Raw genomic sequence first — 21,542 nt, 5'->3', positions numbered from 1 at the left:
ATGGAGCAGCCCACATTTGGAGAACCCCCATCTGACTGAAATACTCCACAAGTGATCTTAGGTGAGATTCTTAACCTTAAGCCTCATTTTCCCAAATGAAAATAACATTTACCTCACAAGATCATTGTGAAAATTAAATGAGGTAATCTACAAAAAGCATAAGCATTGAATATTATTATTTCTCTTTATACTTTTTCATTTTCCTAAATTTCTACAATGACTGTGTTACACCAGTAAATAGCAAAAATAAAAAAAAATAAAAATAATGCCTTAGATTGTCAACTATCTTACAGGCTATTACAAAGAAAGTACCTATTCGTGTGATTAGATAACACAAGACTGAATTCAAGCAATTAACAGTTGAATAAGAGATCTAAAAAAAATCTTTAAATAAGTATGCTTATATAGTAAAACTGAGTAAGGGACGCTGCACCAGTTCCCCTCCAGGAGGGACTGGGTGAAGAACGAAGTCCACCACCTACTTTGAATGACTGAGGCATTCCAACTGCCTGGCAGTACCTGACTTTGAACAGGTTCCAGGACCTCCGGCAAAGCCTCACTCTTCCTCATCTGAAAGAAAGGATGCTACTTCCCTTGGAGTTACTGTGAGGATTTAATGAGAATAGGAGCGTTAAGCACTAAGCACAGTGACTGGCAAAACAAGCAGTCAATGTTAGCAAAAATCCACCATCATCACCACCATCATCATTCTCTGGCTGAATTAAACTTCTCGAGCTCCTACTCCAGGAATTGAAATATATTCATTCTTTTCAAATGGCAATTCAATGGTGTTTTCATTATTTTCTAATCAATTAGATCTACGAAGAGCTATTTCATTACAAAATTATCAAGGCCACAGGGCTTAAAAAAAAAAAAAGACAAACTTTCCATTTTAAGTAGTTTAGATTCACAAATTATTTCACATTTGGATTCTTAACTACACAGCTAGTAGCAGCAAGCCAATTCAGTTTCTCCACTTTTCTGTAGCTCTGCACACATACACATTAAGTCTTATGCTTAAATACATGAACTCCATCAATCACTACCAGCTATAATGTAGGTCAAGGCTTTGCACCTGATATAATTAGATCGGAATCGGTGTTAAGATTTAGAAAAGCCTAAGGATCACCCAGTCTGATCCTTACGTTTTGCAAATGGATTTAGGAAATTTAGTTAACTGGTGAACAAGGAAAACATTCAAATGCTAATCTACTTTTTCAGGAATTAGTCCAAACCCTAAAAGAAGCAGAGAGTAAACTTCAGTTTAGACTTTTTAAGTGACATCAATTTTTAGCTCAACTAAAGGTGTTACTATTATTACCACATGTTGAGGAGTAAGTGGGAGCTTCCTTTCTCACTTTCACGAGCCACTCACTCTAAATCTACAGCTCTAACTTCTGTTTCAAGACATTTGTTACAGGGAGGGAGGAGAGAAGGAGAATGGTCAGGCATTTAAGCTTTTATTTGATGTCTAATTCAAAGAACCAGTCATTTGTTTTTTTTAATTGAAGTAAAGAGTTCATAAACACAGTATAAGACTACTATGAGAATACTTTTTCACATTTATATAAAAAATTCTAAAGAACACAAATGGCATTTGAATCTATAAAAATATGCTCAACTTCACTCATTAAGATAAATGAAAATTAAAATGACAAAATAACAAAATTCCTACCAGATTTGCAAAAATCTAAGTCATTAGGCTTGAAAACAGATTTGTCCTTGGAATGCTGACTTTATGGTTCTCTAATTTAAAAACTGTTGACAATCAGGTCTATTCACAAGCAAGTATGTACTCACATGCTTGAGTATGTATTTATATTTACATATAAAATTTAATCCTAACATGATCTGGAGAAAGGGGAAAATAGGCATATTTTTATATTATTTGTCAAAGTTTAACTTCTATGAAGAGATATCTGACAATATATATCAAAATTATAAATGCAAAGGGGCACCTGGGTGGCTCAGTCAGTTAAGCATCCGACCCTTGATATCAATCTCAGGGTCATGAGTTCAAGCCCTGCATTGGGTTCTGTGCTGGGCACAAAGTCTACATACAAAAAAGCAAAACAAAAAAACGGTAAATGCATATATCCTTTGGCTCAGCAATTCCACTTCCAGGAGTTTATCCTACAGATTACCTCCACATGGGAGAAATATCATAGGTAAAAGAATATTTACTGCAACACTGCTTGTAGAAGTAAAAAGTAGTAACTATCTGAATGTCCATTAATAGGAGACTGGCTGGGGCACCTTTGTGGCTCAGCTGGTAGAGTATGCCACTCTTGATCTCAGGGTGGTGAGTTCAAGCCCCATGTTGGATGTGAAGCCTACTTAAAATTTAAAAAAAAAAAAAAAAAAAAAGATTGGCTAAAATGATGGTAGACTCATAAAATGGACTATTATACACCCATTAAATAAATGTAAATTATATAAATATTAATACAGAAAGATCTATAAGAGATTTCCAGTCAGTAGTGTGCTGGAGATAGCACCATTAGTTTTAAAATTTATATACAGGGGTGCCTGGCTGGCTCAGTCGGTAGAGCATGCAACTCTTGATCTAGGAGGTATGAGTTCGAGCCCCATGTTGGGTGTAGAGATTACTTAAAATTTAAAAAAAAAATAATTATAAAATAAAATTTATAGAGAGAGACACATATTTATGCATGAGCATATATACTTCTCTATTTATTTCTACACATTTCAATTTCATTCTATTTACATGTATTATTTTTTTAAATAACTTTAAAATATTTATTTTATATTTAGATATCTGACCCATGGTGTAATCCAAATGAAGTAACCATCACATTTTCCTTCCCTGATGGCATTCCAAGGACAAATCTTATTTCAAGCCTAGTGACCCCACAATCAACATCAGTTCTAAACACAATGAAAATCCTAGAGCCCACTTCCCATCACAAAGAGTAATGACTTACATCAGAGTGGTAAAACTCAGACCATACCTGACTAGGTCCCCATGAAGCTGTAGATACAGACTTTCCCTTCCCTCTCCAGCACAGATTTCCGACGCGGGGGTCTCCACTGTACACAGGACGAGATGTAAGTCAGAGGAGGCAGAGGCGGTTGTAGAGGCAGTGGTCGTGTCTGCTCCATAAAGGTAAACACAACCTCTCTTCACATCTTCTCTCAGCCAGTCTCTTTCTCGAGAACCAAACCTACTTCTCCTATTCAAACAAGTTCTGCTCCCATTGCGTTTCATATTTCTCTAAAAAACATCAAGAGAAAGAAATCATTAGCTATAATGTCTGGCTGAGTTAGACACATTCAGTCTTCACCCCACCCTTCCACTCTACATTCACCAAACACCTCTCTTGGGGCCTTCCACATCCACCATGCCCATTCCTAAGCTGGAAAATGGTTTTCTCTCCTGCTAGCTGTTCAGGACTCTGTCCATTAGCTTCTCTGACCCTTTCTTTTTCTTATGTTTTCAGAAAAATGTCAAGAATTATCTGTGCACCTATTACCCACCTTTCATAAAATTTAACATTTTGTCATATTTATTTCAGATCCTTATTCTAAAGAACATACATACAACATATTCTTACACATACTGCTGAAGCTACCTGATACCCCATCAATTCCATTTCCTTCCCTCTCTCCGCAGAAACACTCTACTGTATTTGGTATTCACCATTCCATGCATGTTTCTGTCTGCCATATATATGTATGTATCTATAAATGAAATTTTATTTTACATGATTTAGAACTGTAAATGCTAACATACTTATGTTTTACCCTGCCATTTTTGTGGAGGGGGGGGGTGTCAATATTGGTCATGCTAATACACCCAGCTCATTCATTTGAATATATCCCATTATATGAATACATTGCAATATATCCATTCTCCTGTTGATAGCATTTAGTTTGTTTCTAATTTCTCACTGTTATAAACAATCCTGCATTAGATGTTTTTGGACATGTCTCTATAATGCAAATTGAGAGCTTCTCTAGGGTCCTGACCCTCTGCCTCACATCCTAAATAAGTATAGAATATTGTACAAATGGTTTTTATATTCTAATCATGTTCCCAAAAAAATTACTGTTGCATTTGATAATTTAGGTATGTGAAATTCACACACATTGTGGTTACCTCAAAGCAAAAACAACTGCTACAGCAATAATATGACAAGGCTCTAAAGATCAGTATTTACCTGTTCTTTTTTATGATGGGCCATTTCTATTCCTTTTAATATAAAGGCATTTCCACTAACGCTTACACTGCCATACCTCTCTAGTGTCAGTCTCCATTACCTGTTACTGTTTCAGTCATATCCAGCTACCTATAACTCCCAAACATCTCACGATTCCTTAATTGTGTGACTTGTCTGAAAGGTCCTTCACCTTGTCTCTCTGATGAGATAGGCTTGAAAACTCTACTCATTTGTCACCCTGTGTTCTCTACGGAGCCTTCTATTTTCCCATCCCCATTCTCTCAGCATACCTAAAATTAGCGACTCTACTCTCTCCACAGCAGAACCTCTTCACCTTGAATATGCATCTACTACTATGGGGATCACAATGGGTTTTAATAATGTATTTGATATTTCTTCCTCCCTTCTATACTGAGAATCTATTACGGTGCCTTAATACCTGAGTGGCAAACTGATGCATTCAAAACTTAACTGACATCACAGAAATGTATTGCCAGTCTATACTTCAGCCCAATTTGCTCTGGCAAGAAGTTGAATAAGCTTGGGGCGGAGGGGGGAACATCTCCTTTTTTACAGAGAACTAAAATCTTTTTGCCAACCAAAAAGTAAATAAAACACTTGTTACTATTCCTCATTGGAAGTCAGAAATACCTATAAATAAAGCAAATATTATTTTTGTAATTACCAAGATTAAATATTTGAGGACAAATGTGGCACCTAAGGTTCAATTTCTAAAGCTGATAAAGGATGGGCACTTGAATGGCTCAGTCGGTTAAGCGATGGACTCTCGATTTCAGCTCAGGTCATGATCTCAAGGTTCATGAAAATGAGCCCCATGTCAGGCTCCGCGCTGACAGCACACAGCCTGCTTGGGATTCTCTATACCTCCCTTTCCCTCACCAACATGTGTGTGAGCGTTCTCTCTCTCTCTCAATCAATCAACAAACAAACAAACAAATAAATAAATGGAAGGAGAAGCAAAAAGGTATTCCCAGGGAGGAAGAAAGAAAAATATGAGAATGGCTTCATTGTTCAAGGATGACAAGTAAATCAACTGTTTTACAGATATTAAGGATTTGAATATAGCTATTTAAGACCATGAGGATTATTACTGATTCTAACTTTAGATAAGTAGGATAAACCCCTGCTACAAGTGGGAACTAGGTCTCTCTCTTCTCAACAAGAGCATTTTCTCAAAGCTGAACATCTCAGAATTAACAAAGGGCTTTCAAGTACTTATTTTACAAAGACAAAGGCCATCATACTTGTATCACCAAGTAATTTTAACCACTGATTAATTCCAAATATTCCTTATTTTTTAGTCTCTGGGAAAGATTAACAACTGGTCCATCTAAAAACAGCATTCTAGGGGCGCCTGGGTGGCTCAGTTGGTTAAGCGTCCAACTTCGGCTCAGGTCACGATCTCACGGTCCGCGAGTTCGAGCCCCGCGTCGGGCTCTGGGCTGATGGCTCAGAGCCTGGAGCCTGCTTCCGATTCTGTGTCTCCCTCTCTCTCTGCCCCTCCCCCGTTCATGCTGTGTCTCTCTCTGTCTCAAAAATAAATAAACGTTAAAAAAAAAAAAAATTAGGGGCGCCTGGGTGGCTCAGTCGGTTAAGCGGCCGACTTCGGCTCAGGTCATGATCTCACGGTCCGTGAGTTCGAGCCCCGCGTCGGGCTCTGTGCTGACAGCTCAGAGCCTGGAGCCTGTTTCAGATTCTGTGTCTCCCTCTCTCTGACCCTCCCCCGTTCATGCTCTGTCTCTCTCTGTCTCAAAAATAAATAAACGTTATAAAAAAAAAAAAAAAAAATTTAAAAAAAAAAAAAAAAAAACAGCATTCTAGGGGGCGCCTGGGTGGCTCAGTCAGTTGGGCATCCGACTTCGGCTAGGGTCACAATCTCGCGGACCGTGAGTTCGAGCCCCGCGTCGGGCTCTGGGCTGATGGCTCAGAGCCTGGGGCCTGCTTCTGGTTCTGTGTCTCCCTCTCTCTCTGCCCCTCCCCCGTTCACGCTCTGTCTCTCTCTGTCTCAAAAATAAATAAACGTTAAAAAAAAATTTTTTTTAAATAAAAAAATAAAATGAAAACAGCATTCTAGGGGCGCCTGGGTGGCTCAGTCGGTTAAGCATCCGACTTTGGCTCAGGTGATGATCTCACAGTCCATGAGTTCAGGCTCTGTGCTGACAGTTCAGAGCCCAGAGCCTGCTTTGGATTCTGTGTCTCCCTCTCTCTCTCTGCCCCTCCCCCCGCAAAATAAAATACAAACATTAAAAAAAATCAAGGTGATTTAAAAAAAAAATAGTATTCTATATGGTACAGTAACATCTTTACAAGGAAGCTCTGTGTTCTGCACCAAGTGGAGAGAAATTTAGCTCACTGGAGAGAGCAAGTGGATACTATTCCACACAACCACCAAAAAGCTTCTTTTAAAAAACTTTTTAAGGTCAAATAAGGCCCAATGATGTCATCAATCTTAAAAAAGTCAAGAGAAACCCCAGGAAGTTATTATTTTAGTTCATCCATGATTTTTCTTCTGTGAGGATTTTTAAAGACATTTTTAAATGTTTATATATTTGTATCAAGACTATAAATTCCTGGCAGCTCCTTTTGCCCAGGGGTCATGCCCCTGTGCTTTAATAAAAACACCTTTTTGTACCAAAAAAAAAAAAAAAAAAAAAAGCTACATTCTTTAAGAACTTTACTGAACACATGTGTTGTTGGTCAAAAAATGTGTCTCCTACATATATGACATATTACACCCTACAAAGATAAACTGCTGAATTAGAACTTGAGTAGATATCATTCTCTTAAACCTGCTCAATGGGCATTTAAAAGGCCTAGATACCAAACAAGCATAGCCTTCTAGCAACAAATCTAGATGGACTGTTCAGCTGTTATTAGCTATTGCTGAATTACCTGTGCTTTCTTCTCCACTGTGTAAAGCATCAGATAACTGCTGAAGGCCAGTACTGTCCTCTGACACATTTTCAGCTTTTAGAATCACTTTTCCACTGAAATTGCTAGATTAAGAACATTCTATTGCTTTCCTTATTCTTAAATAAAAACTGTTGACAAACTTTTCTAAAAGGAAACAGAACTATAATTACCTCTCACATCAAACAAGTATAAAAGAGCACATTTAAGATTTAAATGTATTTCTAGAAAGCACAAGTCTTTAGAATAAGCCATGAATTAAGTACCTACTTTAAGCTTTTAACTCTCTAAAAAGGAAAATAACCTATGAGGGCTGTAATCAGTTCAAAGGTGATAAAATATTAAATGCCCACATACAATTAGCTCTAATATATGCATGGTAAAAACAAGAGTCTGGTCAGGTAACTCTCCCTATGCACTGAGTTCTATTAGAATGTGAAATTCTGTAAGGTAGGAGATATACTCCCTGGTTCAAAACTTTAAAACAATATAGCCTCATCTCCAGGAATATATATGTTAAGGAATATTTTGGAAAGGGTGGGATGAGATAAGGATAGGAAGAATATTTCAGTTCATTAAACTCATTTTGGTATTCACGGATTTTTAAGAACCACATACACACATTATTTGGATAAAAACTTGAAGCTAGTTCTGACAAAAACGGATCTCATGGCACTCACTGTCCAGTTGTAACTTCTTATCTTGTACAGTCTGAGTAAAACAATAATCCCAAAGTTGTAGGAAACATCTGGAAAATGATGCTTCAAAGGTACTCCCAATAATCTTACGAGTATTACCAATTACCAGTATCATATTTATATTCCAACAGCAGTAAACGGGTACATTCTAATTAGCAATTTGCTAAATAAATCTGGGAGAAGAGTTTTGAATCAAACTTTCCAATATCCCATACAGATGGACCTAGATCTAACCTGGCTAAATTATACTAGCTTAGCTATACTAGCCTTTTTTATGAAGATCTACATTAGACAATAATGATGCTCACAATTAGGTATTAAGTATAATAAAGGCATTACAAAAAAAAGAATAATAAGCCTTTTCCAAAGGTTCTTTAGAGAAGAACAGGTAGGAGACTATGACTTTCTTCTACCTATAGATTCTTGTCCAGTTTCACTTGACACAAAATTCAACTACTCAGCTACTTAAAGAAACTTCTGTATGCAGAACACACAGCACCTATTCACCATTGATGATCCCATTAATTTGCAAGGATTATTTAAAATGTTGACCATATGCAATAAAGCAAGAGATGCAAGGGCATTAGACACTGTCAGCCTCCCACCAACTCAGTACTATAATCAAAATCAATTTCTGGAATCTTTCTAATGGTCCCCAGACTGGAACCCCAGGGAACCAGTGGTAAAGAGGATCACTTCCTGGAAGTGCAGGAAGGTAGGACCCTTGAATCAAGAGCCTCCTTTCTCAATTCCTCCCCTCTCATAATTCACTCCCTCCCCAACAAAAAGTTGCTATAAAAAAAGCCAAGGTTGTTTATCTTCTAGGCCAGAGGGCATTACCTATCTCTCAGACCTGCCATTTCCTGATAAGCCAGGGCAGAACTTTTCATCATTCACAATTTACACTTGGTGACCTTATAGTTTTAAATAAATGTCTAAAAGTAATTATGCCTTAAATGCCTTAAAGTAAATAAATGCCTTAAAGTAATTATACTTAAGACTTAAGGTTAAGTAAGTTAAAATAGTACGTACAAGGTTTATGCAGAAGTAAAGGTAAACTATGAAAAGTTATTTCTTTAAGTCACTGCACTAAGACTGGGAGGTAGCAGCAGAAAAAAGTGTTTCATATTCTACAGAGTTCTATTTTATGTTGTTTCATGGATGGATTCACCAGATACTTTACGTCTATTATTTTTTTCATTGTTCTCACCTTTGTAATGTCCTACAAAAAAAACTCAATAATACAATGCTCACCCTTAATCCCAATTAACAACTATTAATGCATTTTTAACTTTATGTATTTTCACTGTTTTGCACAGTATTTTTAAAGACATCAAATCCTCTAAATTTTCTTTTCTCTCCCATCTCGCTGGCAAGTTTTAAATTCTGCTGATTTCCTCTTCTAGAACTCTAGAAAGAATTCTATTCCACCTCCAGAAGGACATCTAGCTTATATATTTGACCTACAGAAAAATTTCTCTCCAACTATTTCAGAGGCCAGTAGAAAACTCCATCCAGTTAATTTCCCACAACCCCTCCTTTAAACCATCTTTACTGTTGCCTCCCGACCTTACATCTCTTGTGCATTTAAACTTCTTGTCATCCCCTTCAAGTCTCCACTCTCCGCCTTGCTTGCATCTGCTTTCATTTTCCTCCTACTCCCCTCAATTCCTGCCCCAAAATCCTGCAAGATGCCTGTTGCATAACTGCTCCCCCATCGCCGTCTCCCTGGATTGTTAGCCCCACTCCCAAAACAGGAATGCCCGTTCTGCCAAACCCCTCCTCCCCGCTGCAACGAGACCAGAGATTCCCGGAGATTAAGATCCTCCGGGGATTCTCTCTCCAGGCAGGCAGGTCGAGCATGTAGGCCTGCGCCTCGGAGCGCGAGCCGGGTCCTAACTTCGGCGGTGAGCCCCGGGGGCAGAGTCAGCCCGCTCCACCCAGCACAGCCCGGAGCACACCGCAGCGCCCGGCCAATCACCGCCGCCATCCTCCCGCTGGGGTGATGTCTTCAGGTGTCCGGGGAGAAAACCCTGCGTACTTACAGCCCTGCTCTCGGGCCACGGGCGACCGGCCCCCGGCCCCGAGGGAGGCCGAGGCGGGCCCCCGGGTCCTGAAGGAGCCGGGTGGGCGGCGGCGGCTGGGCGGACGCCGGACCGAAGGCGTGGGCCTGCGAGGCGGGTGGCGCGCGGCCAGGGATGGGCAGTCGAGGGGAGACAGAGGCGACCGAGGCCTCGGCGGGGGCCAGTCGCGGAGGCCTCTGCGGGGTCCGCGGCGCCCCTAGTCAGACTGCGGGGCAGAGGGGCGGCGAAGCGGACTGACGCGGCGCGGGGGTCGCCGCCTGCCTCGGCCACCGCGCGGGGCAGGGGCGGCCTCTCTCCTTCCTTGCTCCCTCCCCAGCCCTCCCACCTCACCTTCAGGACCCGGATCCCGCCCGGCCGGCGGCTCGCGGGCGCTTCGGGCGGCTCCGGGGGCTCCAGCGGGCCCGCGGGCCCCGGCTCCACCTCCCCCATCGGCCGCGGAGGCTGCACAGGGACGCCGGGCCGGCGCTACGGCGCGCGAAGCCTCGGCGGCGCGCGCGAGCAACCCCCTGGCCCCGCCCCCCGCGACCGCGGGCCCCGCCCCGGGCCCCGCCCCTCCCGCAGCCCAGCGGGACCTGCGTAGCTGCGGGCCCCGCGCGGCTACGGCGAGGAGCCGAATCCTGGCTGGCCGGTGGTGCGGAGCCCACGGGTGGGGCCGGGCGCTACCGAAAGGCTGGCCTGAGTCCCCCGCTGCCCTCTGTTTGGAGGACTGAGTGTTATTCCCTGCTATCACCGCCTCCGAGGTACCGGCTGGACTAGGGGCTGGTGGGGTCTGCACCTGTCAGTAGGGACCGGACGCTGCCCTCCGCAGAGGGTGGATGTTGTAACTTACCTCTCCCACACGTTTCCTCTTTCTGCTTCAAAACTGGCCTGTCACCCTCACATGCGGAGCCACTGAACGGATTGTCGAGAATATTCACCTTAACAAGGCCCTTTCTCTTCCTAAAGATGCTCACGACGTTCTTTAGCAAATTCAACCCAACCTCGCGTACAAAATGTCACTTCCCTGCCTGAAGTCATAATATGGTCTAAGACCATTTTATTATTTGTAAGGCTAATTTAGAAAATCTTTAGAAGTTAATTTATTATTTTAATTCCTGAAGGGACGGTAGTTTTGTGACTAGCCAGTGGGCCAGATTTGGAGTCAGCCTAATTCCAAATCTGAGCTGTGCCTCTTATTACATCTATACCCTTGTGCAGTTTATTTGATTTGAGCTTTTGTTTCTTAGCTGTGAAACAGAAATTCATATCTAAGTTATTATCAAGATTTTTAAGGGCTTACATTTTATTCATTCATTCATTTATTTATATTCTCCAGTTAATATACAGTGTAGTCTTGGCTTCAGGAGTAAAACCCAGTGATTCATTTCTTGAGAAAGTGCTTAGTAGGAATTCACAGTAACCATTTATAATTCTGATTTTCCAAATTTAAGACTTACTCAGTTCCTCAGACCTCTCCTCTTAATTCTGATCTAAATTTTCCTAGGAAACCTTTTAGACTTCTGGATTTTAGGGTTTTCCTCTTACACAGGTGTTAGTGAATCTTCAAGCAACATGTAGGGAATTAAGCAGCAAAATCAGTAACTTCCGGAGGTTTGAATAATTGGTGAAAAGTTATCTCCCCATTATCCACTGCTCCAACTTGCCTAGCCCAGACTAACTGTATGTCTAAAATATTTTAATTGAGGGGTGCTTGGGTGGCTCAGTTGATTAAGCATCCAACTTCAGCTCAGGTCATGATTTCAGGGTTCGTGAGTTTGAACACCCCCTCCCCCCCGCCCGACCTCCCTGGGCTCTGTAGTGACAGCTCAAAGCCTGAAGCCTGCTTCAGATTGTGTCTCCCTCTCTCTCTGCCCCTCTGTCCAACCCCCTCCTCAAAAAAATAATAAACACTAAAAAAAATTAAAATATTTTAATTGTAGGCTTAGTACAAGAGTTTTGAGATCTCCCCCCTCAGAAAAGAAACACTAAAAAAATTAAAACATTTTAATTGTAGGCTTAGTACAAGAGTTTTGAGATCTAACAGCATAGTCTGTGCCCCCTTCTCTACTGTGAGATATATATGCATTCGGAGATCTTTTAAATTCTAAGATAAAATTTGACTCTTGTAAAAACTCTCTGTACAAATGATTTATTCTGTAAAAGTTTGGAAACTACTTTCTCCCTTCATATGAGCTACTTTGCATATGCCAAAATTCGATCTCCAGTAATCTTCATTTGTCTTATTTTAATAAATTAAAAATGACTTTGGCAAGTCTGATATAAAGTGAAAAAAGGTCTTAGGTTGACTACCTCCTGGGTCTTCCTTCCACCTTGAAACTACTTTCATGAAAGCTACTCAAAGTAGTTGAATCCTGGGGTGCCTTGGTGGCTCAGTTGGTTAAACACCTGGTTCTTGGTTTCGGCTCATGTCATGATCTCATAGTTTCACGGGTTTGAGCCCCACATCAGGCTCCATGCTGATGGTGCAGGGCCTGCTTGGGATTCTCTCTCAACCTCTCCCCTGCTCTCTTCCTCTCAAACTTAAAAAAATTATTTAAAAAAAAAAGTCGTTGAATTCCCATTTCAATGCTTACTGGGTAACATTCCAGCAAGAACACTGGTATGAAGGTTATAGGCACCCATATAGAGAGAGAAGTGAACTTTAACCAAGGGCAGATGGGCAGTGGAAAGACCAAAATGTGGTTCAGAATTAGGGTTTCTAAAAGCTTGTTTCTTGAGGTTTTTATACATTGCCTTTTCCAGATCTCATGAGAAACTCTTTATTGATTGATCCCTTGAACAAGGGCAAAGGATCCTATCCCAGGATCAGCATTTTGAGTTAATGCTGGGGAACAGCAGTGGTAGATTGCTTTTTGGTTTTTTTTTAAATCAATGGAATAAAGGCTAAAGCATCAATTCAGAATACAAGCATATGCTAAAATTTATGTATTTACTATTTTTTCATCAACAACAGTAGTACCCCTTTCATAAGGAAAACAAACAACAACAAAAGAATTTCCAGCCCAGATGTTGCAGGGAATCATTTATGATGCAGCTCTTTAAAGGTCTCCATGTTTTAAGATCCAATTTAGCAGTCAAGCAATTGATTCTCCTTTTTCAAATCATGTACTACCATTAACATTTTATACTGTTTCAAAGGTCACATATTCATGTTCTTCCCCAGTTCAAGGCAATGTGCATTATGTATGCCAAGGGTTATGTAACTATGGTTTCTGGAAATGGTAAACAGCTGAGACTAACCCTAAAAATAAATTCCTCTGGGAATTTCTGTGCAAAAATCCATCTGCCCTCACTGCAGGTTCATCATTACAGAAATCACTGTTTAGATCAAGCCAAGAGACAGACAAGTCATTACTGCTTCCTCTCTGTATGGTTTTATAAGTACATACCTCTCTCTCTTCACCTGGGAAGGACACACACACACACACACACACACACAAATTTATCCTAGGAGCTTTCCCTAATCCTCACTACAAAATACAAAGTCTGGAGAAGAAAAGTCTGTCAAACTGGTAGAAGAGCCATAAGATCTTACTACATTCACTTATTTATAGCTGGTTCCCACTCCTTTAATGATCATCACAAAGTCATCTTTAGGCCTAAATCTCTTATTTCTAACACAGGTTGAGCAGATTTTCTTTATTTTAGTTCCAAAGAAACAGGTAGTATTTACCTGGCTTCAGGATTTGAAGGAATGTTTTTTTCTGTGAATGTTTTCATTATTTCCAAAATAAAGGAACAAATAAACTAGGGGAGGAAACAGCATGGAAAACCCTTATAAGTGATAAAAATTAATTCGGTCCTTCTGGACTAAAGTTCAAATCTAAGCTCTATTCATTGTATTGTTAAGTAAATGTCTGAACTCTATTATTACTGGGTAAACTTCTCTAATGTAGCTTTTAGATTTTCTTCTACATGAAATTATATGGAGATGAAAGTGTTAACCAAATTTAGTATTAGAAACAAAGATGAATTTTAACTAATCCATATATAAGGAAAGATCACAGAAATGTCAGTTATCAAACAGTGCCAAAGGGCACTTCTGCATAACTAGATAAAGGCCACAGGCTCTATTCTCCTCCTCACTTAGGGGGCTGTCACACTCTCCCACTTCTCAATCAAGGGACTATAACGGATCACCTGAGTAATAGAAAACCTACAGCTTCCAACTTCCAACCATTCTTCTATGGAAGAATTCATATAAAATAGATCATGAAACAATTCATTTTGGCTGGTCAATCTTTCCTCTTCTCAGTCACAGATACACTTAAACAATTTACAGAGAAGCTTATAACTAAAACCCCATCCTGGCCCCTAATACACATTTCACCCTGACATGCTTTGCCTTGTTTGAGAATTCACCCATGTGGAGAAGTAAGCATTAGTTAATAATCATTAGTTAAAAATTTCCAATTGCACTATTGACTGTCTATAAACTACAGATTTAAGTCATTCAAATTCCTCTAGGTGAGATTTCTGTAAAAGAAACATTAACAGGTCAGTAAGTTTAGCTCAAAGCTCTGGAATAAGAATTCATTCAAGCCTTCTCTAATCTACTTGTAAGAAGCAAGGAAGCAAATTTTAAATCATTTGAGTATTGACTTTTTATTATTAGTCACTGTTCATAATTTGTTTCAACCAAAAGACAATACACACAGAATTCTAATGCATCCCATGTAAATGTTTACATCCATTTTATTCCTCACTCACCTCTAAGACTTATCATTTAATTTTAAATTTTTTTTACATCTCAAAAATATGTCTGCAATAATTAGAATTAGCCGTCCCACTTAGAAACAGCCTTTAATATTTTTACAGTAAAGAAGATGTGATGGGGCTTAATGAAAATGTAACTTACAACAATTATGAAAGAAAAGGACTTTACAGGGACACAGTGGGAGTTCACAAAGGAAAGAGTTCAGAAGCTCTTTCCCATGAGCCCCTCCCCCCCCCAAATAGAAAACAAAAACAAAACACACAAAGCGCAACAGCAGGTTCCAAAAACAAAAACGAAAAATCTCCAATGCTCCATCCTGAAGCCAGAATCAGCCTCATGGAAGTTCATGAAGCAACCGTGCAAGCTGCTTCAGCACGTCCTTCTGTTTAAGTGTCCGGGTCCTGGAACCCTGCAGATGGAGCCCCCTCACTACTATTGCTTGAAAAAGAGTGATTCACCTTCCACTTCTACAAGCAGCCCCACCTTCCTGAGCCAAAGCTGGTCAAAGTGTTTCAAACTTCAGGTCTTTTCCTCTTCAGTGACCCTCCCCACTCCCAAACGCATAAACACACAGTCATGAACCACCTCTCCACCAACCACAAATTTGTGAATATCCACTTTTTGCTCTCTAGCTCTCACTTGGTTTAGGACCGTGTGGATAAAATACATTCACTAGAAAAAAATATACACATTCAAACTCTTTCTTCCCCCTAGTTCTTGTGACCCAAATATTTTCCAATGCAGAAAATAATCAAGTTGAACCTCAAACAGTATCCCCTTCCAATCTCTTCTAGAAGAATGTAAAAATGGAAAGCATGTTTATACAGTAGATGGAAATACTCAAAACCATTAGTGCTGAACAGTTTTAAATGTCTACTCTCTTATATGAATGAAATACATCTTTAACCTAGTAAGAGGAAAGAATCCCCTCCCAACTGTTACACTGAGGAATGTTTCTTTAAATGAGAAAGACCTTAAAAGGAACAGATGATCACTACACACAGCATAAAACATTCCATGACTGTCCAAATCACCTCAAGGTAACAGCACCAGAGCATTGTGGGAGAAGCTTCTCGGGTAGAGCACCCTTCCTACAGTTTTTTGAGATTACTTAGATTAATTCTCCCTTAGGATTACTTTGGGGCTGGGGGTAGGAGTGACAGGAAAGAGGGGGAAAATGAGGTAAAAGTGCATGTGAAATTGTCCAAGTATGTGTAGGCTCACTGCTTATCACCCTGGAGTTATTAAAACAGCCATGGAAATCACTCTTTCCTCACAATGGCTCTGAAGTTGTAAATCTATTCAAATTTGCTCCCCCTCGAATGGTCATACCAGGGAAAGAAATTACTGAAATGTGTAAGTATTCATAAAAATTAAGAGATTTCTCCTTTTAGCAGCAAGGCCAAGTACGAGGAGAACTTATTCTGATCCTAGAAACTAAGGCACGCTGAAGCTTTGAAAGATCCAATTACTTGGAACAGTCTTCACAACCATCAGTATCCTAGGCAGTTTTTTGGCCACTAGTTCTTCAGTGTGGTGCTCAGTTTCACTCTCCAAAACCACTTCATATTCTAGGCAGCACCCCTTGTGTTAAGGCCATGATTTTTATCCCTTTATCTAGACAAAGCTATGAATAATCCTATAACTCTACCTCGAAACTATAATCACCCATGGACATTTGTTATTAGAGTAGACCCCTTCCAGCTCCATTAGCTAGCATTGTCTTCTAGCATGGTCTTCAGCAGGTTTCTGAGATCCAACTCAGTCCAACTAAAGAAACTTGAACTGGTCAACTATAAACGTGAGAGAAAATAAAGCCTCTAACACAAAGAGGAATGTTAGATAAATTCTATTCAAGAAATCCACCAATATTATGTTAACCCTATCATGTTTCACAGCATTAAGTATCCATCCAAGGAAATCAGTCTGCAAAAGAAAGCTTAAAAGGCTGTATTTTTCATCGCACAGGCAGAGCAGCTGTTGGAAATATACACTAGTCCACACTTGCCTTTACTGAAAACTATGCACAAGGTAATATCCTGTTCTTGACTCAATCAACCATTTACCCAGTAGAGTAAATTTTAGCAAATCTTGCTCTTATATAAGACCAGAAATCTTCCCCTTTGGAGCCTTTTAGTTCAACCCCCATTTGTCAAATGTTAGGAATAATCTAGCATCTGATACAGAGCTAGATTTGACAAGACACTGAAAATTTTAAGTAAAGGCTTGGGGAAGTGAAGGGGGAAAAAAAGATATATGTACCCAGGTTTAAGACCAGAGCCAAAGTAGTCATTATACTGTAATCAATACAGTAATGATTGCAAACATTATAAGAGCAAGGTGGGCCTGACTTTTTCTTTCTTCTTTTAGTGTATCAGACATGGCACCTGTGCACCTGAACGTACACGGTACATTCAATATGTGCCACAGGAGTCACCTTACCTCACTCCAGCAACTCAGTGTTAAGGTTTGATAACACAAGGGTCCTTTCTAAAAAGCACTCGGCACTCTCGCTAGTTTAAAAAGCTCCAGACCTCAGGTCTTTGATGCAGATATTCATGAGATTGGCTACTCTCAAGACACCAACTTCTCAGACTCAGGAAAGGATATGCCTACCCTATGGTGTCCATAAGACCTCCTCTCATACAGGGGCAAGGAAGCTACATTGCTTCATTCCAACACCATAAAGTACAATATAGGAAAGATTTCTTTAACCGCGTGGTCTTTATTTCAGTGCCAGTGTTACAGATACAACACAAATGTTCCAGTTAGAAGAAGGAATTCAAACGGAATGCCAAGGTCCAAGCCAGGCTCAGGAAATAAAAAGGAAGGTTTGGAATCATGGAGAAGATGACTCCAATATGCTCTAGGATGAGTCTGATACTCACTCTTCCTATGGGCAAAGGTGCTTTTTTAAAGGAGTCTGATCTTAAAAAGCTAACTCCTCTTTCCACCCATTTACCATAGTTCAACAGGCAAGTTATGGGCTTAGGAGAAACTTTTAAAATTTGTGGTGGGAACAGGGGCATTAATAACTATTAATATATCCTTTAGAAATTGTTCACTTTGCACTTTCAGGGGAATCAATTCTGAAAATCATGGAGAATATTCATGACTACAGCTAAAGAATGGAGAGAAGGGGGAGCTGGAAGAGCCTTGGGAGTTTCTATTACAAATAGAGCACCATATCCTTCATGCCAAATCTCAACAAAAGCTCTTTTTAACTGCATCTGTCCAGTGTTTAAACCTCTCCAGGTCTACCCAGTTCTTGGTAACAAACATACATACATGTGTGTGTCTGTGTGTATACAGCAATGCACAGAAAAGGCTACCAGGAGCCTAATGCCTCTTTCAAACATTGGGGGAACCAGTAGAAAAAGGCAGGGCTCCCTAAAGTCCATTTTTACATTTCCGTTCTGAATGCCTGATGTAAAAAGCGCCTGAAGATAGTAACCCAGCTAGTGAGGAATGAATACCCCACCTCGCCCAGTCCACAGAAAAACACAGTAGAAAGAAGGGGCAACTCTTTGCTGCACAGAGTGAGTGTTTTCTTGCCATGGATTCTAGTCCTCTCCTCCAGACCAGCTGCTTATTTCCTCAGGGGCCCAGGGAATGTTGATTCTGGCTGTAAATGTGGGACGGGTGGAGAAGTGCGGACAAAGGAGAAGAGGAGGAAGAGTGCAAAGTAGCCTCCAGAAGCAGCCAGCCTCAACAGTGGAGGAGAGGAGATTCGTCTTTGACAATGCTCCAAGGTCAGCGATAACTTCAGGAAAATCCTCCTCAACAGTTCTCTTCAGCTCCTCATGCCCATGGTACAGTTGGGGGGGACTTGCCAGCGATCACAACCTCCTTCCCAGAGTTCCTTTGATTGAGTGGGACAAGAATGAGAATGGTGCCCAGGCCCTCATTGCCAGGACTGAGGGGGAAAGTTGTTCACCTCTGCTAGATCTTGCATTGCTGAGCCCTTGTGGTTATATGTGAGCTTGATCCGCATTCGCAGCTGTTGCTGTGGAAGAACAGAGAATTACAAGTTATACACTGAAAGGAAATCTCTAGAATCTATGTGGGCCACAAATAGACTTTTTTTTTTTTTGAGGGAGAGCACATGGGCAAGTGGGGGGGGGGAGGGGCGGGGGGGGGGGTGGGGGGGGGGGCAGGGAGAATCTTAAGCAGGCTCCAAGCCCAACAGAGGGCTCAATCTCCAACCCTGGGATCATGACCTGAGCCAAAATCAAGAGTCAGACACTTAACCAAATGAGCCACCCAGGCAGCCCTACAAAATAGACTTTTAATCTCAAAGGAAACAAATTATTTTACAGCAAAGCTGTCTCTTAAAAATGATACAGGCAAACCACCACCATCCCTACTGCCTAGTACTCTGGCCAACATCATGCAGTCGAGTAGAGAAAAGGCATCTCCAAAACACATCATCAGCTCCAATCCTAGAACTGCATTAACGGGACAGAACCACTTGGGAGCATTTCATAGTCACACTGGCTGAGTGCTTTTCAAAAACATTCAACCTTTGGATCCAAGCTTCTAGAAAAATGAGGTAAACATAGTCATCTTATGCTCTACATTCAGAGATACTGATGTTCTCTGTAAAACCAATAGTAAATGTGAACATAAACTTTTTTGTTCCCAGGACAGAAAAAAAAGAGTTAACTTATGGTAACAGAAGTCATTATAAGACAGCTCAATTATAAATCCTTTTGACTTTCTGTGGCAGATTTCAAATATTAATGCACTAAGAAAATTTGTACTCTTATGTATCAGATCATCAAAGGAATCTATGCTATGCTATAGGCAGATACTCCAAAATACACTGCATAGCAGAGGAAAGGCAAAATGTTTTGTGAGAAGGAAATATCGGGGTTATTAGACAGTGCTAGAAATCTTTTAACCATTTTCAAAACCTGTTTGAAAACGAGTCAAATGATGACTATTAAAGAGTCAATTTACTTCTTTGAGAAGATGTAATGAAAATATTGCTTAATTTCAGTTTCTAAAGCTACTTTTCATTTGGCTGGTTCATTAAAAATGCTTCCACTTTTGCTGTGAATACTTACTACAGTAGTAAATGTGGATATATGGGGTTGTACAGATACTCTTACCCTAGACTGCAACTTGTGTAAAGATTAAAATGTCTAACCTTCTGCTCTTCTACAAAGAAATTAAACCTGTAAGCCTCCAAATAGATAATTCTTTAAAGCTGCATTTTAATAAGTTGCCACTAAACCATTTCATGTGTTTGAGCTGCATTTTTATCTAATCTACAAAAGAATAAAGAGGTTAGAGTAGACCTTTCCCAGATTTCTTCTATGAATATGAGTCAAAAAAAACCTAGAGAACCAAAGCAAAATTTTATTTCAGGAAATATGCTTATACTTCACTCAGATATTGCCTTCAAATGTGCTACTCACCTTCTGTGGGTTCAGAACTTTAATGACTTGTGTGATGGTCCCCGTATTAAATGCTGGGACAATGCTGCTACTAGGAGACAGAAGCTGCAGCTGGAATGTCTGTGGGGAACAAAGGGCACTCTTCAGAAAAAATAATACAGTCAATACTGTGTCAGAGATGTCAACAAATAAAAATGTCAAGACACTAAAATGATTATTCAAGTAACAGATTTACCTACTACTATGCTCTATTTGTTTTCCAGATACCAGCAATTCATAGTATGTGGGCTGACTATAACCTTCATGTTGTTTAAAAAAAAAAAAAAAAAAAAGCCACCATTAGGTCTTTGATCATGAAAACTAGCAATGAGCCACTCTCCTCTTTACAAGCAAAAGGAACTTTAGCCTACCACTTTTCAAAAGGTAACCAATTCTTGTTTTGGCAACCTCACTTAATAGTAACTGATCGACTACGCAGGTAAAAAATGGGTGTCTGTGGCTAAAGAAAGCTAGAAAAAAAGAAAAAAACTTTCTAGAAATAACAAACCAGCATACCATTCACCAACTACAGCCCTTTATGCTTTGGTGTGAGTGGGATCAGGAGAGTTGACCTTTTGTTTTCTGAAGTCTACATAATCTGGAATGTGTCAAAGGCCACATGACAGAGGTAAAGGAAAAGCTGGAAAGAGCCCAGATGTTAATATGTATGTGGAATACACCAGGATCTCTCCATTAGTGACACAGGGATTAAGAGAAAAATTACGTGCAGAACTAGCCTATACAGCAAAAGACCTGGAAAAGCCAAATGCCACAATTTTTAGTGTTAGTAAGTTTCATGTGTTTGTTCACAGAGAAGAGATAAAAGTGCTGTAAGATAGGTCAACGATAATTGTTAGCACAATATAGTATATATATGTAGTGATTCTACATACTAGGATTTTTTTTTTTTAATTCAAGTTTATTTATTTTCAGAGAGACAGCACAAGCAAGGTAGGGGCAAAGAGAGGGGGGAGAGAGAGAATCCCAAGCAGGCCCTGCACTGTCAGTGCACTGCCCGACATGGAGCTGGAACTCATGAACTGTGAGGTCATGACCTGAGCTGAAGGCAGACGATTAACCGACTGAGCCATCCAGGTGCCCCTATACATTAGGACTGTTAAAATCTTTCCTGAATAGTGTAGTCTTCTAAAATATTAGAGAGTGATCATCATCAGGGAAACACAAATTAAAACCACAATGAGATACCATCTCACACCTGTCAGAATGGCTAAAATTAACAACTCAGGCAACGACGAGAGATGTCAGCAAGGATGTGGAGAAAGAGGAACCCTTTTGCAGTGCTGGTGGGAATGTAAACTGGTACAGCCACTCCGGAAAACAGTATGGAGGTTCCTCAAAAAATTAAAAATAGAACTACCGTACAACCCAGCAACTGCACTACTAGGTATTTATCCAAAGGATACAGGTGTGCTGTTTCAAAGGGGCACATGCACCCCCATGTTTATAGCAGCGCTATCAACAATAGCCGA

At 40.3% G+C, this 21,542-nt stretch overlaps 2 protein-coding genes across 2 annotated transcripts in view; both read right to left on the bottom strand.

The window, feature by feature from the left end:
* PHLPP2 (PH domain and leucine rich repeat protein phosphatase 2) overlaps positions 1-10,357 on the bottom strand; it is a 75,810-nt gene extending 65,453 nt beyond the window's left edge. The window contains exons 1-2 of the mRNA XM_049622520.1: positions 10,225-10,357; positions 2,973-3,235 (exon numbers count right to left, since the gene is read on the bottom strand). Of these exons, the coding sequence (XP_049478477.1) occupies positions 2,973-3,235; positions 10,225-10,323 (362 nt within the window). The 5' untranslated portion in view covers positions 10,324-10,357. The remainder of the gene's footprint in view (positions 1-2,972; positions 3,236-10,224) is intronic.
* Positions 10,358-14,545: 4,188 nt separating this feature from the next.
* The window catches only part of AP1G1 (adaptor related protein complex 1 subunit gamma 1), an 80,046-nt gene continuing 73,049 nt past the window's right edge, over positions 14,546-21,542 (bottom strand). The window contains exons 22-23 of the mRNA XM_049622529.1: positions 20,035-20,133; positions 14,546-18,617 (exon numbers count right to left, since the gene is read on the bottom strand). Coding sequence (XP_049478486.1) covers positions 18,516-18,617; positions 20,035-20,133 — 201 coding nt within the window. The 3' untranslated portion in view covers positions 14,546-18,515. The remainder of the gene's footprint in view (positions 18,618-20,034; positions 20,134-21,542) is intronic.

The sequence above is a fragment of the Panthera uncia genome (assembly GCF_023721935.1).
Source record: "Panthera uncia isolate 11264 chromosome E2 unlocalized genomic scaffold, Puncia_PCG_1.0 HiC_scaffold_20, whole genome shotgun sequence".
Taxonomy (NCBI): domain Eukaryota; kingdom Metazoa; phylum Chordata; class Mammalia; order Carnivora; family Felidae; genus Panthera; species Panthera uncia.
Note: the sequence above shows the minus strand (reverse complement) of the source record. Positions and strands in the feature narration are given on the sequence as shown.